General features: G+C 35.2%; 1 protein-coding gene across 1 annotated transcript; it reads left to right on the top strand.

The window, feature by feature from the left end:
• Positions 1–1579: 1579 nt before the first annotated feature.
• On the top strand, positions 1580–16913 carry LOC139863052 (alpha-N-acetylglucosaminidase). Its single transcript, XM_071851698.1, has 19 exons — positions 1580–1944; positions 2409–2482; positions 2578–2789; positions 3316–3437; positions 3980–4065; positions 4220–4314; positions 4386–4467; positions 5502–5608; positions 5693–5723; positions 5816–5933; positions 6088–6138; positions 7842–7951; positions 8039–8141; positions 8218–8316; positions 8419–8529; positions 9056–9303; positions 15370–15607; positions 16064–16142; positions 16375–16913. Exons 1-19 carry the CDS (start codon positions 1684–1686, stop codon positions 16608–16610), a joined length of 2463 nt encoding a protein of 820 aa, XP_071707799.1. The 5' UTR covers positions 1580–1683; the 3' UTR covers positions 16611–16913.
• Positions 16914–19812: the final 2899 nt, after the last annotated feature.

Raw genomic sequence — 19812 nt, 5'->3', positions numbered from 1 at the left:
TTTTATTCTCTTTCTTTTTATTACTATAATATTATTATTATTATTATTATTATTATTATTATTATTATTATTATTATTATTACTATTTTTATTATTATTATTATCTCTATATTATTATTATTATTATTATTATTTGTTGTTATTTTATTATTATTATCTCTATATTATGGCGCCTACTACTACTTTTTTTTTTTTTTTTTAAACTTTTTCCTACTTAAAGGTCGGAGGTCCTCTCGGAAGCAATCTCTTTATCCGTCGAATAAAGAGAGAGATGACTTTCTCTACTCTTGAGAGTGTTTTCACTCTGGGTGGAGAAATGACTTTTCTTTATTCTCGGATAGGGGAAGGATTGTCTACATCTCACCTCCCCCATACACCACTCTTGTGGTATTGGGTTACGTTGTTGTTGTTGTTGTTGAAGATTGGAAGTGCTCCCATATGTTCTTTGTCATGGGATAGTTTTAGGCAATATTCAAGGCTTTGAGTTTCCATGACATTACGTAAGGCCATTTGGATACGGTTTTATCATATATCTCCTTATTAACATATAATATTACATATTAATCTACCTAAAGAGGATAATAATACATAAGCTCATCTTAAGCACTTATATATATCCTCTAATATCACACATTTACCACTTACTGATAAAATGATAATTTGTCTACAAGTTTGGTTGTTACAATTCAGAGGTTTCCACAAAACTTTCTTGAACTAATTGACAATACAATAGCTAAGTTAAACCCAAATGAATTACTGAATGTGTATTTAATGCTCTTTTAGTACAACTTGACTCATTATGCCTAAGCACATTAAACTAAGACAATATTGATTTTCATTGACCCGTGAGTTTGACTCAACGAAAACATTATGTCATAGAAGTAGTGAAATCAACATAAATTATATAATAAATTTTGGACAATGTTTTTTCGTATAATTCTACTTGTATACTAACTCTCATGAGTTTTGTCTACTGTTCCCGCCAGCACTATCGTGATTACCCCCAACTTAGGAGGTAATTAGATAAACCTTTTTTTGTTAAACACTTTTTTACCAATAACTTTTTAACTACCTTTTTCAATTCCTTTTTGCACAATTCTTTTTCATTTCTTTATTTTCTAAACGTTCAACTAACTAATCGTTAACCGTTATTTTTCAACCAGTCATTTTTTTTAAACGTTCAATAACGCAATTGTCGATCGTTTTTTAAGCCGTTCAATTAAGTGACCAAACACTTTCTTTTTTTCACCTTCTTTTTCATTCATTTATGTTTTAAAACGTTCAATTAACCGACCGTTAATAATTGTCTTTTAACGTTCGATAATCAATCAAAACCAACCCACAGCTACGCAGGAGTTATTTATCCTCGTTACTACTACTTCTATAAAGTACTTGCTATATTTCATAATAACTAATCTATTTATCACTTCACTACCATAATATTGTGAGTTGTAAAAATACATAAAATTGAAGTAATAAGTTTTTGACTGATTTTATCTTATTTGGAAAACACGCAAGTTTGAAAAGGTGTAAATTTAAGCTTCGTATTCATTTTTTTTAATTCAACTCCAAGAAGAGGACAAACCCACACTGAAGACTGAAACAAGAGCATAATCTTGCTGACAAAATTCACCCTTATATTCTCATTTCAACACAAATTCAACTTGTATTCAGACCCTAATCATGTTCAATTCACTTCTAATTTTACTTCTTCTACTACCCCTATCATCATCATCATCATCATCATCATCATCATCATCATCATCATCATCATCATCATCATCATCATCATCATCATCATCCCCTGAATTAGTCGAGGGTTTGATTAAGAATTTGGATGCCAAAAAAACATCTCCATTATTACAAGAATCTGCAGTTAATAGTCTTCTAAAAAGATTGCTTCCTACCCATTTATCCAGTTTCCAATTCAAGATTATATCCAAGGTTCAATTATCTATTTATTACTGTATTATTAATTTTTTTTTTTTTTTTTTTTTTTTTTTTTTTTTTTTTTTTTTTTTTTGAGATATCAATATCAATTTTATTTTATGCATTTTGGTTGATGGGTAGTCATCAATTTTCAGAATTGTTGAAAAAGATTCATTCTTGGATTAAATGATACCAATGATTTTATAATTTTATTGAATGAAAGTTAACATTGTAATCAAATTTGGGTTATGAAGTTAAAATTACAGACACCCTTCTTCTATATTTTAATAATTGAGCTTGCTAGCTCAATATGTTTTGTTTCTTTCATATGTGTGCTGTAATTGTATTACTGCTATAAATAAATTCAATTATATGTTCAAAAGATTAGCTTTTTAATTTTTCATTAGTTGGAATCAATCTTGAATAGTTGAATGCCATTGTTGGATATAGTTTGTTTAATATGGTGGCTCTAATATTAGGATGCTTGTGGTGGATACAGCTGCTTTTGGATAACAAATTACAAGAATTCAAATAACATATCATCAGAGATTATGTATGTATAATCTACTTATTATTACTATCTTTCTCCATATGTGTAATCTAAATACCATTTGTATTTAGTGTTGCTTACTGTTTTATTATTACCAGTATACATGGCACTACGGCTGTTGAAATGGCATCCGGTCTCCATTGGTACTTAAAGTACTTATGTGGCGCTCACGTGTCGTGGGACAAGACAGGTGGCGTTCAACTAGCTTCAGTCCCTCCTCCAGGGGCCTTGCCACCTGTAAAAAAAGATGGAATTATAATTCGGCGTCCGGTTCCATGGAACTATTATCAAAATGTAGTCACTTCTAGTTGTAAGTATGAATATCTTATTACTAATTAAATGTAGATGTTGATTTTCCTAAAGTAGAAGAAATGAGGTGATATTGCACAATAACTATGGGGGTGATTTATATGGATAATACGCGTAGTTTTCACCCATAAAAAGGATTGAACTTTCACCGTGTTTTCATTTAGGTTGATCTTGTAGGTAAGTTGATATTATGAAATTTGGTCAACATTACTGTCGTCTAAGCCGCCATGTCAGCATTTTGGCTGATTTAGTGGTCAGATTAGCCTAAATGATACTTCTGAAAGTCTGAGTCTGTGTCTTTGTTTTTTGTTTGAAGGTTTGAGCGCTTTACATGGGTGAAAACAAAGATCGTTTTCTTTTTATGTAATAACTTCTTACACATAATATGCTCATGCTTGTCTTGAATTTTTTAGTGTCATGTTAAAAAAGTGATTGTTTATTTCATTTTTAAGAAAAGGGTGATCTTTAGCTTATTCTGTTATTAATTTCTTATGATTATATAATGATTAATTTTTTCATAAATACAGATTCATACGTTTGGTGGGATTGGGAAAGATGGGAGAAGGAGATAGATTGGATGGCACTTCAAGGAATTAACCTGCCTCTTGCATTTACTGGACAAGAATCTATCTGGCAGAAAGTGTTTATGGTGAATTAAACGTATTTCTTATTACGCACTATCGCCAAATTTTTAAAAAATTACTGTGACATTTTTCTTGAATTATATGAAGTCGGTGTCTCAAATTTTGAAATGGATATAACGTCATTGTTAATTCTGTCGTGCACCAGGGTTGTATAACTTGGTAAAACTCAATAAGTACTTGCTGAGTTCTCGGTTTTAAGATCGGTCCGAGTACTCGGTTCAATTACACGGTCAAATCGGTCAACCTGGGTCAAACGCTGTCAAACGCAGTCATAATTCGGGATTATTCAGGATTTCTCGGTCAAAACTCGATCAAACTCGACAAAAACTTGGGATTACTCGGAAAATTGGTCAAAACTGTCAAAATCGGTCAAAGTCTAACTTGGTCAACATCCGAGTACTCTCCGAGTTGGCTAGTACTCCCCAAAAAGTGCCGATCGAGTACTCCCCGAGTCGCGAGTTCTCCAACCTTGGCGGGTACACTTGTGGGTCAAGTTCATATGCTAATATATGCAATATCTTTTTGAAATATATATTTTTCATTGCAGGATTTTAATATTAGTTCACAAGATTTGAACAATTTTTTTGGTGGACCCGCTTTTCTTGCATGGGCTCGGATGGGAAACTTACACGCGTGAGTCGATATTATTCATTAATCTTTGCTTTCTGCGGTCATTTATTGTTGATTAAAAAATAATAACTGAATCATTTAGGCTTGACTAACTCAACATAGATATTTTTATTGAATCTTATATAAATATTTAGCAGTTTCTTAATTTTTGTATCAGATGGGGTGGGCCATTATCTCAGAACTGGCTGGATCAACAGTTGGTGTTACAGAAACAAATATTATCCCGCATGATCGAGTTTGGCATGACTCCAGGTAATAAAATTGAGATTCGTTAACTTTTGATATCGTTCATATGCATCGTGTGATTAATGCCATCTTTATAGTGCTTCCATCGTTTTCTGGAAACGTTCCTGCGGCACTGAGAAATGTATTCCCGTCTGCAAATATCACCAGGCTTGGAGATTGGTTTGTCACATTAATTTATTTTAGTAATTTATTTGACTAATTGATCAACTTCACTCAACTTAGTACCTTAGAGGTGGCAATTTAAACCTATATACTTCTGATTGGGTTGATTCGAGTTATGTTTTATCTCGAGGTTGTAAAAGTCCCGAATCGGGGACGAGTAGGTCGGGACCTTTGAGGGACAAGTCGGTCAAGTCGGGGACGACTCGGGCATTGATCAACGTTGAGTTTTAGTGATAAATAATCTAAGCATATATATATATATATATATATATATATATATATATATATATATATATATATATTCAAACATAAAGTATTAAAATATGAATACTTCAAACATAGATAAATTTTTTTACCTAACTTAACTTTGACTTTGAACGACATTGACCGACTGCCAGACTCAGACCGACTCTGACATGACTTTTTAGCATTGACCGTCTATTAAGTCATTTTGGGCGACTCAGGACGGGCTAGTCCTGAAAATGATGTGTCGGCCGACTCGACCGACTTTTACAACAGTGGTTTACTGGTTTATCTATATTGTGTCAAACAAGTATAATACATAAATTAATAAATTAATTAGCTTAAAAGCAAACATACTAAATGGTCCAAAAGGATCCCAAAGCGTATATATATGTTTATAAGCTTATCTAATCATTGAAAAATATGATCTTGTATAATCGTATATAACACACTAATTGTTTTGTAGACTAAAGCGTTTCGGTTCAATCCAACATGTTTCTATCCTTATTTAATATAACCAGTTTTGAACCCATTTGATCCCTGGCCAACCTACCTGACCCACCCATTTTGCACTGAGAGTTTGGATTATAAATTTACCTCTTAGGATAAAAAAACCCCACTGTTGTAAAAGTCGGCCGACATGTTGTCCCCGACTCGTCAACGTTGGTCAACGCCCGACTCGTCCCCGACTCAACTGGCTCGTCTCTCCAAGGTCCCGACCAACTTGTACCCAACTCGCGACGTATACAACCTTAATAAAACCATTATGTTTGTTTTGATTCTGGTAGGAACACTGTTAATGGTAATCCTCGGTGGTGCTGTACATACCTTCTTGATCCTTCTGATCCGTTATTTATACAAATTGGGGAGGCATTCATAAAAAAACAAATCGAAGGTATTTATTTACCATTTCCTCTGTTTTTCCTTGTACGGTCCTGCTCTCTCGTAAATTCAATTGTTTTTTTATATTATATTACAGAATATGGAGATGTGACGGACATTTATAACTGGTAGCTTCTGGTATCCGTTTCAGTTACATAATATGCTGTTACACCTTACTGTAATATCTTATAATATGATTATGTTTGTTTTTTTTATAAAGCGACACATTCAATGAAAATTCACCTCCGACAAGTGATCCGACGTATATATCTACTCTCGGTTCTGCTGTCTATGAAGCAATGACCAAAGCTGATAAGGATGCAGTTTGGCTTATGCAGGTCTATTTATAGAATCGATTTTTTATATAATTGGATTGAATGTACCGATTTTTGACACATTATCAACATTGTTTGTTTATATAATTGGATGAACTACGTCTACTTATAGAACCGTTTTTTTTTTTTTTTTTTTTTTTTGTTGTTGTTGTTGCAGGGATGGCTGTTTTATTCGGACTCATCGTTTTGGAAACCTCCTCAAATGAAAGTATGTTTTTTCCTTTCATTCTGATTATAGGGGGCAATTTGGACACGTTTTGGGTTATCTCTTTTTCTCAAAACAGGTCTATTAATTAAAAGATGTAACTGAAACGGGAATGAGTCAAATGGTTCGAACGACTTAAACGTCACCAGAATCTATTTTAAAGCACACAGCATTTTAAACAGTTTAATTCTGAGACCAAGATAATTTTTCACAGCACACATAAGCTTACTGCGTTAATCATCTATATATAATTTTTCAATCTGACAAATTTGTTTGTCAATAAACCCAACCCACCCGTTTCAACTGTGCATCAAAAGATGACCTGATTTGACCCGTTACTGAACCTGCTTTGACCCATTACCGAACCTGCTTATCTTGCCACTTATTTATATAGTTTAGTATAGTTGTAAGGTGTTCCCTGTTCGGGTTACCCGGGAAGGGCGAGTAATCCGGCCCCATACTCTAGTGTACGCAGCCCATCAGGAATACTCCCTGGCTGTTTCCAACCCTTCCCTGGCCACCCCAAGAATTGAACCTGAGACCTCTTGCAAGGATCTCAGGGCCCCAACCACTTGGGCTACCTTGGGATGGTTCACTTATTTATATAATTTGGAGTAAATTATACCAATAGTCCTTTTGGTTTACATAAAAATACACCAACTATCCTTATTTTTTAAAAATTGGACAATAGTCTCTCTAATGTAACACCCTAGGAAAATCCCACATCGCCCACGAATATGAGTGATCATGGGATTATAAGGTAATACTCACGCTTAAATGACACAACGCGTTTTGGGACCACAGGCAGAGCAGATGTGTGAGTACGCTGCAGTTAAGCGTGCTCGGGCGAGAGCACTACCAGGATGGGTGACCTCCTGGGAAAGTGCTTCTCGTGTGTGGTTGCCAAGAAAAAGCCGTGCGCCTGCGGGCAAAGCGGACAATATTGTGGTCATGTTAAGCTGGGGTGTTACAGAATGGTATCAGAGCCACTCATGTGCCGTTGGGGGTGGTGGGGCAAGCCTCATCGAGGACGATGAGTCCCTTGGGGGGGGGGGGGGGGTGAATGTAACACCCTAGGCAAATCCCACATCGCCCACGAACATGAGTGATCATGGGATTATAAGGTAATACTCACGCTTAAATGACACAACGCGTTTTGGGACCACAGGCAGAGCAGATGTGTGAGTACGCTACAGTTAAGCGTGCTCGGGCGAGAGCACTACCAGGATGGTTGACCTCCTGGGAAAGTGCTTCTCGTGTGTGGTTGCCAAGAAAAAGCCGTGCGCCTGCGGGCAAAGCGGACAATATTGTGGTCATGTTAAGCTGGGCTGTTACATCTGATTTTCTTGAAATTGCATCAATAGTCCTTATCTTTTAAAACATCACATTGATCATCACCGACTTATCTAAAAGTGTACATTGATGGTCCCTCCTATTAATGCACATTTTGAATGACTATTGAATAAGTGAGGGACCATCAACGTACACTTTATATAAGTTAGGGACAAATTAAGAAAGATAATGACGATTGGTGTAATTTCATTAAAACCACACGGACGACTGCTATTATTTTCAAAAGATAAGGACTGTTGGTGTAATTTTCATGTAAACCACAAAGACTACTGGTGTAAATTTAGTCTATAATTTATGAGTCAAAATATAAGACAGAATGTGATTGATGAGTTACCGATATCATTATGTAACAGGCTCTCTTGCATTCGGTCCCATTTGGGAAAATGATAGTTCTTGATTTATTTGCTGATGTTAAACCTGTGTGGGAATCATCTTCTCAGTTCTACGGCACCCCTTATGTGTGGTAACATCATCGTTTAACGATAAGCTACATAAATATATTAATTCGAAATAATTTTGTATTATATATAGTGACATTTACGTTAATCAGGTGTATGTTACACAATTTTGGTGGTAACATTGAGATGTATGGCGTATTGGATACACTTGCTTCAGGTCCTATCGTTGCACGCGTCAGTAAAAATTCAACTATGGTATGCTTCAATTATTTAGAATTGTAAAAACTTTGTGAATAAAAACTCACTCGAATTTTTTTTTTGGATTTTATAGGTTGGTGTTGGGATGTGCATGGAAGGAATCGAACATAATCCCGTTGTCTACGAGTTGATGCCCGAAATGGCATTTCGAAATGATAAAGTAAATGTTGAGGTGATTAAACTTTTCTTTTGGTAGTATTTTTATACGTAATGACCATTAATGTATTTAGGATTTATAAAGCTTGGAGATTTAAAACTTTATATAATAATGCAGGATTGGTTGAAAGTGTATTCGCGTCGACGTTACGGCAAAACAGTGAAACAAGCTGATTCAGCATGGGAAATTCTTCATCGAACCATTTATAATTGTAGTGACGGAATTGCCGTAGGTCTCGTATTTACTAAAAAAACTTTTAATTCATCAAATTGCCTGTAAAAGGAATATACTTTTGGTCAATTCTATTTTAAGTTACGTACTTAAAATCACATTTGTCATAGTCAAATAATAATGGACTCAGATCACTTATTTGATTATAAACTTAGATATATAAACTTTGAATTTGAAACTCTGTTCCCTAAATAAAAACTGACTGAAAATACGTTCTTTTTACTTGGCCTTTCTAGTTGTAGTGTTGCTCGTATGTATACCTGACAAACGGTCGGGATGGGTCAAGGATCAAACAGGTTTGGGTTCAAATGGGTCATGGTTCGAAACGGGTCATCTTTTAAATAGGTCAAACGAGTTGGTTCGAGACCCGGGTCGTGGTTGGGTCTGGTTGGGTCAGGACCCATTTTTCTTCTTAAATATTGGGTCAGGTTTGGTCGAGACTCATTTTCACCAGTCGTATGGTACTCATTCTAAATCTCCGAACTTAGTTTCATCTTATTTATCGTTTCTTTTACGTCGTTAGGACCACAACACGGATTACATCGTTAAGTTTCCCGATTGGGATCCATATTCATCCACTTACACTAGCTTTCAGAAACAAAATAGTGAAAAGAGCATCATCAAAATGCACAGATTTAGAAGAGCTATTTTAAGTGAAAGTGAATCTACATTACCTCAACCGAATATGTGGTACTCGAATCATGATACCATCAACGCGTTAAAACTATTCATTGATGTGGGCGAAGATCTTGCTGGAAGCCTCACTTACAGGTATTTTTCAAGTCTCAATTCTTGAACCATACGAAACGTTTTCAGTAATTTGCACGAACATCGGTTTTATAACTTTCTAAAAAGTAAAGACCTACACTTTTTCATTCTCTCTCTCTCTCTTTTTACAACGGACCATTTCATACCCAAGAGTTACAAAATTTTTCATCTAAATTACTGAAAATTAGGAGCCACCACCATCCTCATAATTTTCAAATTACGCCGACGAACCTAATACACTAACTTCCACCGGAAACGGTGCACACACGCGCCAGAATTTTTTCCGGCAAGTTTTTGTGGGTTTGATTCCGGCCTTTTTCAAGCTTTTCCGGTCTGGTTCAGTGAGTACTACAGCACCGAGAACGAATCTGTGTCTGGATCTACTCGTTTATTGTTTTTGCAGGTCCCCGAACCGTCGCTGATAGGACGAACGCCGGACACTTTGCCGGAAATAAGACCTCCGGCCGGTTACCTCTTTCACTTTCTCCTTATCTTTCGCTGTTACATGCTTGTTTCTGTGTTATACTCTGTTTCTCGTGCTTACATATATACTGTATGTATTTGTATTGCATTTTGACTGACTGAATTTTTTAATTTTAATTTTAATTTTAGACTATAAACAAGTACTACACTGGTATTCTTCACCCACTTATGTTGACTTGTTTTTTATAACTTGTTTTCTATTTTCCTTGGTTATTATCACTATTTTATATTATTTTACTTTCTTATTATTATTGATACTAAATTATTTTTATTAACAACTTTATTACTTTATTATTAGTATTATTATATTATCATATCTATTTATATTATATTACTCCTCCTTTTTTATACCCTTTGTTTATCATATAGAGTAAGATAGACTCGGGTCGTAGAGATGGTCACGTGAGGTCATGTCCTTCTTACTTAGGGGCGGTTAGGTCTAGAGGGTGTAGAATTGGCAATAGGTTAGCGGACCCGGTTCAGATTAGAGTAGGGAGTTGGAATGTAGGAACTTTGACTAGCAAATCCTATGAGCTTGTTGAGACCTTACGTAAGAGTAAGGTGGATATCGTGTGTGTTCAAGAAACCAGATGGAAGGGTCAAGAAGCGGTTGACATTGAAGACTACAGGTTGTGGTTTTCGGGTTCTACGGTAGCTAGAAACGGGGTAGGAATCATTTTAGGACATCCGTATAAGGATTATATCGTGGGCGTAGGTAGGTGTAGTGATAGGATTATGTCAATAAGATTAGTTATCCATGAGGAGACTTACATGGTCATTAGCGCTTACGCACCTCACGCTGGTTTGGGTGAAGAAGAAAAAAGAAGCTTTTGGGATTCGTTAGATGAAGTCGTGAGGAGTTGCCCCGCTGACCACCGTTTACTTATTGGGGGAGACCTTAATGGTCATATAGGCACGGATTCAGACGGATATACGGGTGTCCATGGGGGCTTTGGGTACGGTGTTCGAAACGAAGAAGGACGCTCTATTCTCGATTTCGCTGTTGCCCATGATTTGGTTGTTGCAAACTCTTTCTTCAGGAAGACGGAAGCTCAACTAGCTACTTTCCACAGTGGGGGCCATAGTACCCAGATTGACTATTTGCTGCTTCGCAAAGGGGAGCGTAGGGCTTGCAGAGACTGTAGAGTTCTGACTACCTGGACCTGTTCCACACAACACAGATTATTGGTCATGGACCTGGCCTTGCAGAGGCGGGCTTCCAGGAGCGTGAAACCCGTCCAACCTAGGATCTTATGGAAGAATCTAAATGGAGTGAAAGCCGAAACTTTTAAAGCTTCGGTTTTGGAAAGAGTAGAGGCAGGAGTGGAAATTGCTACTCATGGTGACGCGGATCAGATGTGGAATAGTCTGGCTTCCACTATTAGAGATGTAGCCAAGGAAGCCTTAGGTGTGGTTGTAGGGACATCGCGTGGTCACAAATCTAGTAGAGAATCATGGTGGATTAGCGATGAGGTCCAAACCAAAGTTGCGCTTAAGCAACTAAGGTTTAGGGAGCTCATTACTTGCAGGGAGGGAACACATGAGGATAGAACTAGGGCAGAAGAGAGATATAAAGAAGCCAAAAAGGAAGCTAAGAAGGCTGTTGCACGTGCAAAAAATAAAGCGTATGAAGATCTGTATAAGAAACTAGACTCTAAAGAAGGAGCTAATGATATCTACAGGATTGCAAAAGCTAGAGAGCGTAGGAGGAGGGATATAGATAACATCAAGTTTATCAAAGATGAAGCCGGTCAAACCATAGTGAAGGAAGACGAAATTAGAAAAAGATGGGAAGGTTATTTCTCATCTCTTTTCGTTGGAGGGGTACCCGGGCGCCAAGAGGAACCGCGCGACTGTGGTATAGGTCAATTCCAGAATAACAATTTCTGTAGGAGGATCAGGCAGGAAGAAGTTAGAGTGGCACTACGAAAGATGGGTAGAAACAAAGCTGTTGGACCAGACCAGATTCCAATAGAGGTGTGGCGGTGCCTGGGCGATGATGGTGTTAGGTGGTTGACGTGTCTCTTCAATAAGACGTTTAGAAGCTATAAAATGCCCACTGAATGGAGACGCAGCGAGATTATCCCCATCTTCAAAAATAAAGGGGATGCCCAAATCTGCGGTAATTACAGAGGCATAAAATTACTTAGCCATACCATGAAGCTTTGGGAGAGAGTGATTGAGACTAGACTTCGACGCGAAACTACAGTTTCGGAAAACCAATTTGGTTTCATGCCAGGGCGCTCTTCAATGGAGGCAATTCATATTATAAGAAGCGTTATGGAGAAGTATAGGGAGAAGCAAAAGAGCCTAGAGATGGTTTTCCTTGACTTAGAAAAGGCCTATGATTGTGTTCCGCGAAAGTTAATTTGGAAGACCCTAAATGGTAGAGGTATCCCAAGTAGATATATTAGAGCAATTATGGATATGTACGAAGGGGCGAAGTCCTGTGTTCGGACGCCTGTGGGAAACACAGAGTATTTCCCGATAGAAGTAGGCTTGCATCAGGGATCTGCCCTAAGCCCTTTTCTTTTCGCTTTGATTCTCGATGAGCTGTCTCGAGGAATACAAGAGAACATCCCATGGAGTCTGATTTTTGCCGACGATATTGTGCTTGTAGCGGATTCCAAAGAAGAGCTTAATAGAAGACTAGAACAATGGAGGGAGGCCCTAGAACAAAATGGGCTAAGGATCAGTAGACAAAAGACGGAATATCTTAGGTGTGATTTCAACAGTGTTGAAGATGAACAAAACGCTAGAGTGAATATCAGCATTGGGGACCAGATCTTGCACCCGCAAGATTCCTTTAGATATCTAGGCTCGGTCCTCCATAAATCGGGGAGGATAGATGAAGACGTGACCCATCGTATTAAGGTAGGTTGGTTGAAGTGGAGGGCAGCGAAAGGGGTCTTGTGCGACAAGAAGATTCCACTCAAATTGAAAGGGAAATTCCTCAAGGTGGCAATTAGACCTGCCATGTTGTACGGATCAGAATGTTGGCCAATGACGAAGGCCCAAGAGAGAAGGATGGAGGTGGCCGAAATGAGGATGCTTAGGTGGACATGTGGCAGGACCATGTTAGATATGATTCCAAATAAAGTGTTTAGGGAAAACCTTGGAATCGGAAGCATTATCGACAAGCTAAGAGAAGAACGACTTCGATGGTTTGGGCATGTGATGAGGCGACCACGAACTGCCCCGGTTAGGAGAGTCGAGGCACTCACGGTCGACGGCGTTAGGAGAAGGGGTAGACCTACTCGTAGGTGGGTGGATAGACTAAGGCTCGACATGAAGGAGCTTTTGTTGACCGAGGACATGACTTCTGATAGGAATGCGTGGAGGGCTAGAATACGAATAATCGAGTAGGGTGCGTATTATTATTATTATTATTATTATTATTATTATTATTATTATTATTATTATTATTATTATTATTTTTACTATTATTATTATTGGTAGTGCTACTCTACTATTATTTTTATTAGTACTTTTTTATTATTATTATTGTTTGTATTGTGTATTAGCAATATTATCTCTTGTATCATTATTAGTATTATTGTTATTACTACTACTACTACTACTACTACTTACTTTATTATTATTATTATTATTATTATTATTACTATTACTTATACTTTCACTATTATAGTACTATGTATTATTATTATCTTTCACTATTACTACTATTACTATTACTACCTACCATTATTTGCTTTTTACCATTATTATTCCCTATTATTAGTATTTGTATGATCAATATTAATACTATTACTATTATAATTTTCTACTATTACTATGTACTTTTATTTGCATATTACTATCGGTATTAGTATTATTAGTGTCTCGGTATTAGTATTATTAGTGTCTGTATTATTATTAGTATTGTGTATCATAATTATTAATTGATTGTGTATTTGTATTTGTTTTACAAATATTTATTACTATTAATATTTATATGAACTATTATTATTATTACTATTATTGTATTACTATTACTATCGTTTTTATTAGTTTTATGTACTATTATTATTAATATTAAATGAGTTTGTTTTTGGTATCCTTGAATATGGTTGTATGCTTGCTTGCTTGGTTGTACGTATGCACATAGGCTCATGTAGGTGGTTGTGTGATGTAGGTACGCACATTTTTTGTATGTTAGTTCGATTTTATATGTATGTATATATGCAGGTATGTATGTTTGTATGCGGGTTTTTACTTGTCTGTAGGTGTGGAATTTTCACTCACGTATGTATGTTTTGCTAATAGGTTTAGGTAGGACTTGGTACGTATATTCGTATACGAATGTAGGTATTTTTTTTTTTTTTTTTTTTTTTTTTTTTTTTTTTTTTTTTTTTTTCATGTTTTTAGGCTTATGTTTGTGTGTATGTATGGCGGTAGATATATTTTTATGTATATTTGTATTATGTATGTACGTATGTATGTATGCTTATGTAGGTGTATATGTTATGTATGTATGGTTGTATGTATGGTTTTATGCATGTATGTATGTACGTAGGTATGTTTCATGCATGTACGTAGGTATGTCTTATGTATGTAAGTAGGTATGTCTGGTGTACGGTTGTATGTAGGTTTATGTATGTGTGTATGTATGTACGTTTGTATGCATGTATGTATGATTAGGTGCTTCGCATCGTTCGGTGCATCTTGGGACTATTATGGCTGAGGACGACCTTCCTTGTTCTTGAGCTTGGTTGGTCTCTTTTAGTTGGGTGGTTTCGGGGGTGTCTACCGTAAAGGTGCATGAGTGGTTTTTGGTTTGCTAAGGGTGGTTGGCTCTTTGCTTGCGCAACAACTTCCACCCGGCATGCCCTCGAGTTGCCGTCCATAAGGTCTTTTGGCTCTACTTTTTGAGGCAACGACAAGCGTCGTTTTAGTGGCGTCTTGACTGCCGCTTAAAGCCTAAATTGATTTTCAGGCAGACTTTAAACCCATGAAAATTTGATTCTACCATTTTCATGGCGTTTTATCTTTTATCTTTTTTTTTTTTTTTTTTTTTTTTTTTTTTTTTATTTTTATTTTTATTACATTTTATTTTTATTATTATTATTTATCTATATATTATTTATCTATATATTTATTTATTTTATTTTTACTTATCTATTTTTATTTATTTTTTTTACTTTTTTTATTTATTATTTGTATTTTATTTTTATTTTATTTTTTATTTTTATTTATTTTTTTTTTTTTTTTTTTTTTTTTTTTTTTTTTTTTTTTTATCTATCTATCTATTTAAAAATAAAAAATTCTTTTTTAGCCAGAGGTCCTCACGGAAGCAATCTCTCTACCCTGGAGTAGAGAGGGGGATGAATTTTCTTTACTGTGGGTGGAGATTTCCTTTTCTTGACTCGTGGTTAAGGAAACGACTTCTCTTCTATTTTAGGGTAGAGGAAGGATTGTCTACATCTTACCTCCCCCATACCTCGCAGGCGCGGGATTGGGTATTGTTATTGTTATTGTTGTAGATATCTACATCCATTTTCTTGTACGTATATATAAAGTTCCGGTCTCATGCAATTTCACCCTTTCGTTCGTTGTAAGAATTTACTATTTTATTGAATTTTATAGGTACGACTTGGTTGATCTAGAACGACAAGTGTTATCAAAGCTCGCGAATCAAGTCTATCTTGATGTTTTATTTGCTTTCCAACATAAAGATTTGAAAGCTTTGGAATCTCATAGCCAAATATTCAAGCAACTGATTATCGACATTGACGAACTTCTTGCGGCCGATGATAACTTCCTTCTTGGAACTTGGCTTGAGAGTGCAAAAAATCTAGCTTTAACCTCTCAAGAGAAACAACAGGTATATGTATCTATACCAATATTATATAACATTTATGTTTGTATATAAAGCCCAGTGGTTGGGGTCTGAAACTCTTGCGAGAGGTCGCGTGTTGCCGTGTTTAAATCTTGTGGTGGCCAGGGAAGGTTTGAAAACGGTTACGGACTGTTTCTGATAGGCTGCGTACATCTAGTGGCGAATTTAGGATCAAAATTCATTGGGGTCCTGAATTGTTTTTTTCAAAACTAATTATATTTGAAGGGTACTTTAAGGGTTATTTACCTTCAAAAAAACTATAAATTTTTGAAAAAATATGGGTTCTGTAGTTAAATTTAGTAGTGTCCTACCCAATTTGAAGTATACATTGTAAAAAAAAATTCCAAACTCCCGTCCATGACTACATAGATACGCCCTTGCATATATCGGAATGCATTGATACGTTATGCTCCCCCAATAACTTTTTTGGTGTTGTTTCAGTACGAGTGGAATGCGCGAACTCAAGTAACAATGTGGTATGATACAACAAAAACAAACCAGAGCCTACTTCATGACTACGGTAATTTTCTTGTGATTTAATACATCAAGTTTAACTAATTGATCTCAATATCGTTAACGTATGGACAAGATCTATAAATGCACACGCTTTAAAGTGCAAATGTGTATCTTATAACGTCTTCATGATCTTCAAGTGAACGTTTGCAAAGGGTAAATACGCGTAAAATTTGCATAGTTCTGGTAATGGGGGGTTAATGTCATTTTTTGTTTATGTTGTATTTCATTATGAGCAGCAAACAAATTTTGGAGTGGATTATTAGTCGACTACTATCTACCACGAGCTTCAATGTATTTCAGTCGTTTGTCTGAAAGCGTGAAAGAAAACAAAACATTTGAGGTGGTCGAATGGAGAAAGGAATGGATTGCGTACTCAAATAAATGGCAACAAGATACGAAACAATACCCTGTGAAAGCCCGAGGAGATGCCCTAGCGATTTCAAAGTCACTTTTTCAGAAATATCTTGTGTAAGCTTACGAAAAACTGGACAAAACTAGCCTAGCTAGTAGCTGGAAATTGCGGTCTTGTTGGTCTAAGAAAAAGGTAACAGGGGTGAATAAGTTAAACATTGAAAGTATGTGGGTAGTTTTTAGCAGGTCCAAGAATGAGTGATGCAAGGGATATTGTATTTTAAGTCCCTATATTTTGCATTAGGTCTCTGTTTGGTCCTTTTGTTAAAAACTGACACTGTTGAGTTTCTTTGAAAATGAATAACTATATTTTTGAAATATTCTAAAGACGTACCGGTACAATAAAGCCGATCATTTGATACATTGTGAGTTCAATTCACGATCGTACGTATCATCGTCTTCCTCACATAAACTTACAATCATCTTTTTATATGATTTGAACTTATCAACCCACTGTTCATCATTATCTTCTTCGTGCATCTTTTTAAAACAGGAAATATAAAACGCGAAGTAGTAACAGAAACAATAAATAGCTGCAATAGTTCGGTTTTGAATAGAAAGATAGAAAACGAAGTCACTGTAGCATCATCATTATCGCGTTATTATTATCATTGCCATTAGTTTTCGCTAACAGAAGCAGTGATAGCTAGCAACTAAATAAGTGGGTGTTGAATGGTGTTCGGTTTTAGTGTGGTTTGAACAGAATTAGGGACGAAGGCAGCACGTATGTGCAGCAAGGTTCGAGGGAAAAGAAGTTGCAAGGTTGTTTTGGGTTCATGAAGGAAGATATTCAAGAAAAGAGGAGGAGAGAAAAGAGAGAGTGTGGTTCGACGATGGGGTGGTGATAGAGATTATTAAGGTGGCGGTTGGTTGTAGGGTGATGATGGTTGTTATGGTGTTAGCTCGACAAAACAGAAAAATGGAAGTAGTTGATGGTTTTACTTGAACCTTAGGAGAGGGATAGAGAGTGATTCGATGGGTGGTTTGGTTCCGGGTCTTGCTTGCTCGCATATTGACTTAAACAAACAACCTATAGTAACAAAGAAATGGTTTGGTTTTGATGATGTTATCGTTGGTGGTGAGGTGGGTTATGGTGGAGGTGACAACGGTGATTGAGGGTGGTGGTTTAATGGTTACAGAAGCAACAATGATGGTGGTTGCCGGTGTCAAAGGTGATGGTTGATGGCGGGTTTTCGAGGAAGAAGAACAAGTGGTGATATATATCTATATTTATTTATACCTATATATAAAGAGAGTTGGATATATGCAGAACAAAACAGTGACAATAATTCACTTCCTTTGATGCACCTCTAGGTACTACTTTTATTGCACTTGACACAACACGAAAACTTTAAATCAAGTACACCAAATAAAGCTTTTACATATCAAAATTCATCATCGGTAAAATGAAATGGAATAAATAAATAAAGGTGCACAGTATATCATTATTCAAGGATTTGAGATTTTGTGATGGGTGTTTGACAGAAAGCAACAAGGAATCACAGAAAGAAACATATTCTCCTCAAGTTGCATAAGTATACATATATATATATAAACAAAATAGTAATTAAATAAACTAAATTAAAGTAAACATGCACAATTCAATATCTATATATATGTTTAATTACTCTCTAAGTTGAATTATGAGGAGAAGGAAACGAAAACAGTAATCTATAATAACCTTACTTTTATTCAATCATGAAAAAGAGTAAAACAGAAACAAATAGCAAATCCATCAAAATATTTGTTTGTTTATACCGACAGTTCGTGCAAAATCAGTGGCGGATAAAAGTGTTCAGAAAAAATCCCATATTTTTAAATTAACTATATTTATTTATTTTGGTCATTATGGTATAAAATTCGATCATTAATTTATTAAATAAAAATTACATCAACTGTCCCTCTCATTTATGGGTGAAATATAAAAAGTATTAAAACTTAACAAATTGTTCTTAAATACATTTTTAATAAGCCTAAAATTTATAGAACTCATTTTCGTATCACCGTTTATTTTAAAATCATATTAGTTTAAATTTAACTTGTTTAATATCAATCGGAATATCAAACGAGTATTACAATCATTAATTATTTATTTTTAATATACATTATATATATGTATTTCTTTTAGTAATAATATTATATTATATTTTTATTTTACTTAGTTAACTAAAGCATATAGTAATTTTAAATTTAGACTTCAAATATATACATATCTATATATATTGAAATTTATATTTATCTATTTACAAATAGTTGTTCGTGAATCGTCGAGAACAGTCGAAGGTCAATTGAATATATGAAATAGTTCAAACTTTTTGAGACTCAACCTTACAGACTGTAGTGACCCGAACTTTTCCATGTTTATATATATTAATTGAGATTGATGTTTACATGATTAAATGTTTCCAACATGTTAAGCAATCAAACTTGTTAAGACTTGATTAATTGAAATAGGTTTCATATAGACAATTGACCACCCAGGTTGACCGGTGATTCACGAACGTTAAAACTTGTAAAAAACTATATGATGACATATATATGGTTATATATATAGTTAACATGATATTATGATAAGTAAACATATCATTAATTATATTAACAATGAACTACATATGTAAAAACAAGACTACTAACTTAATGATTTTGAAACGAGACATATATGTAACGTTTATCGTTGTAACGACATTTAATGTATATATATCATATTAAGAGATATTCGTACATCATAATATCATGATAATATAATAATTTAAAATCTCTTTTGTTATTATAAACATTGGGTTAACAACATTTAACAAGATCGTTAACCTAAAGGTTTCAAAACAACACTTACATGTAACGACTAACGATGACTTAACGACTCAGTTAAAATGTATATACATGTAGTGTTTTAATATGTATTTATACACTTTTGAAAGACTTCAATACACTTATCAAAATACTTCTACTTAACAAAAATGCTTACAATTACATTCTCGTTCAGTTTCATCAACAATTCTACTCGTATACACCCGTATTCGTACTCGTACAATACACAGCTTTTAGATGTATGTACTATTGGTATATACACTCCAATGATCAGCTCTTAGCAGCCCATGTGAGTCACCTAACACATGTGGGAACCATCATTTGGCAACTAGCATGAAATATCTCATAAGATTACAAAAATATGAGTAATCATTCATGACTTATTTACATGAAAACAAAATTACATATCCTTTATATCTAATCCATACACCAACGACCAAAAACACCTACAAACA

The sequence above is a fragment of the Rutidosis leptorrhynchoides genome, chromosome 8 (assembly GCF_046630445.1).
Source record: "Rutidosis leptorrhynchoides isolate AG116_Rl617_1_P2 chromosome 8, CSIRO_AGI_Rlap_v1, whole genome shotgun sequence".
Taxonomy (NCBI): domain Eukaryota; kingdom Viridiplantae; phylum Streptophyta; class Magnoliopsida; order Asterales; family Asteraceae; genus Rutidosis; species Rutidosis leptorrhynchoides.
Note: the sequence above shows the minus strand (reverse complement) of the source record. Positions and strands in the feature narration are given on the sequence as shown.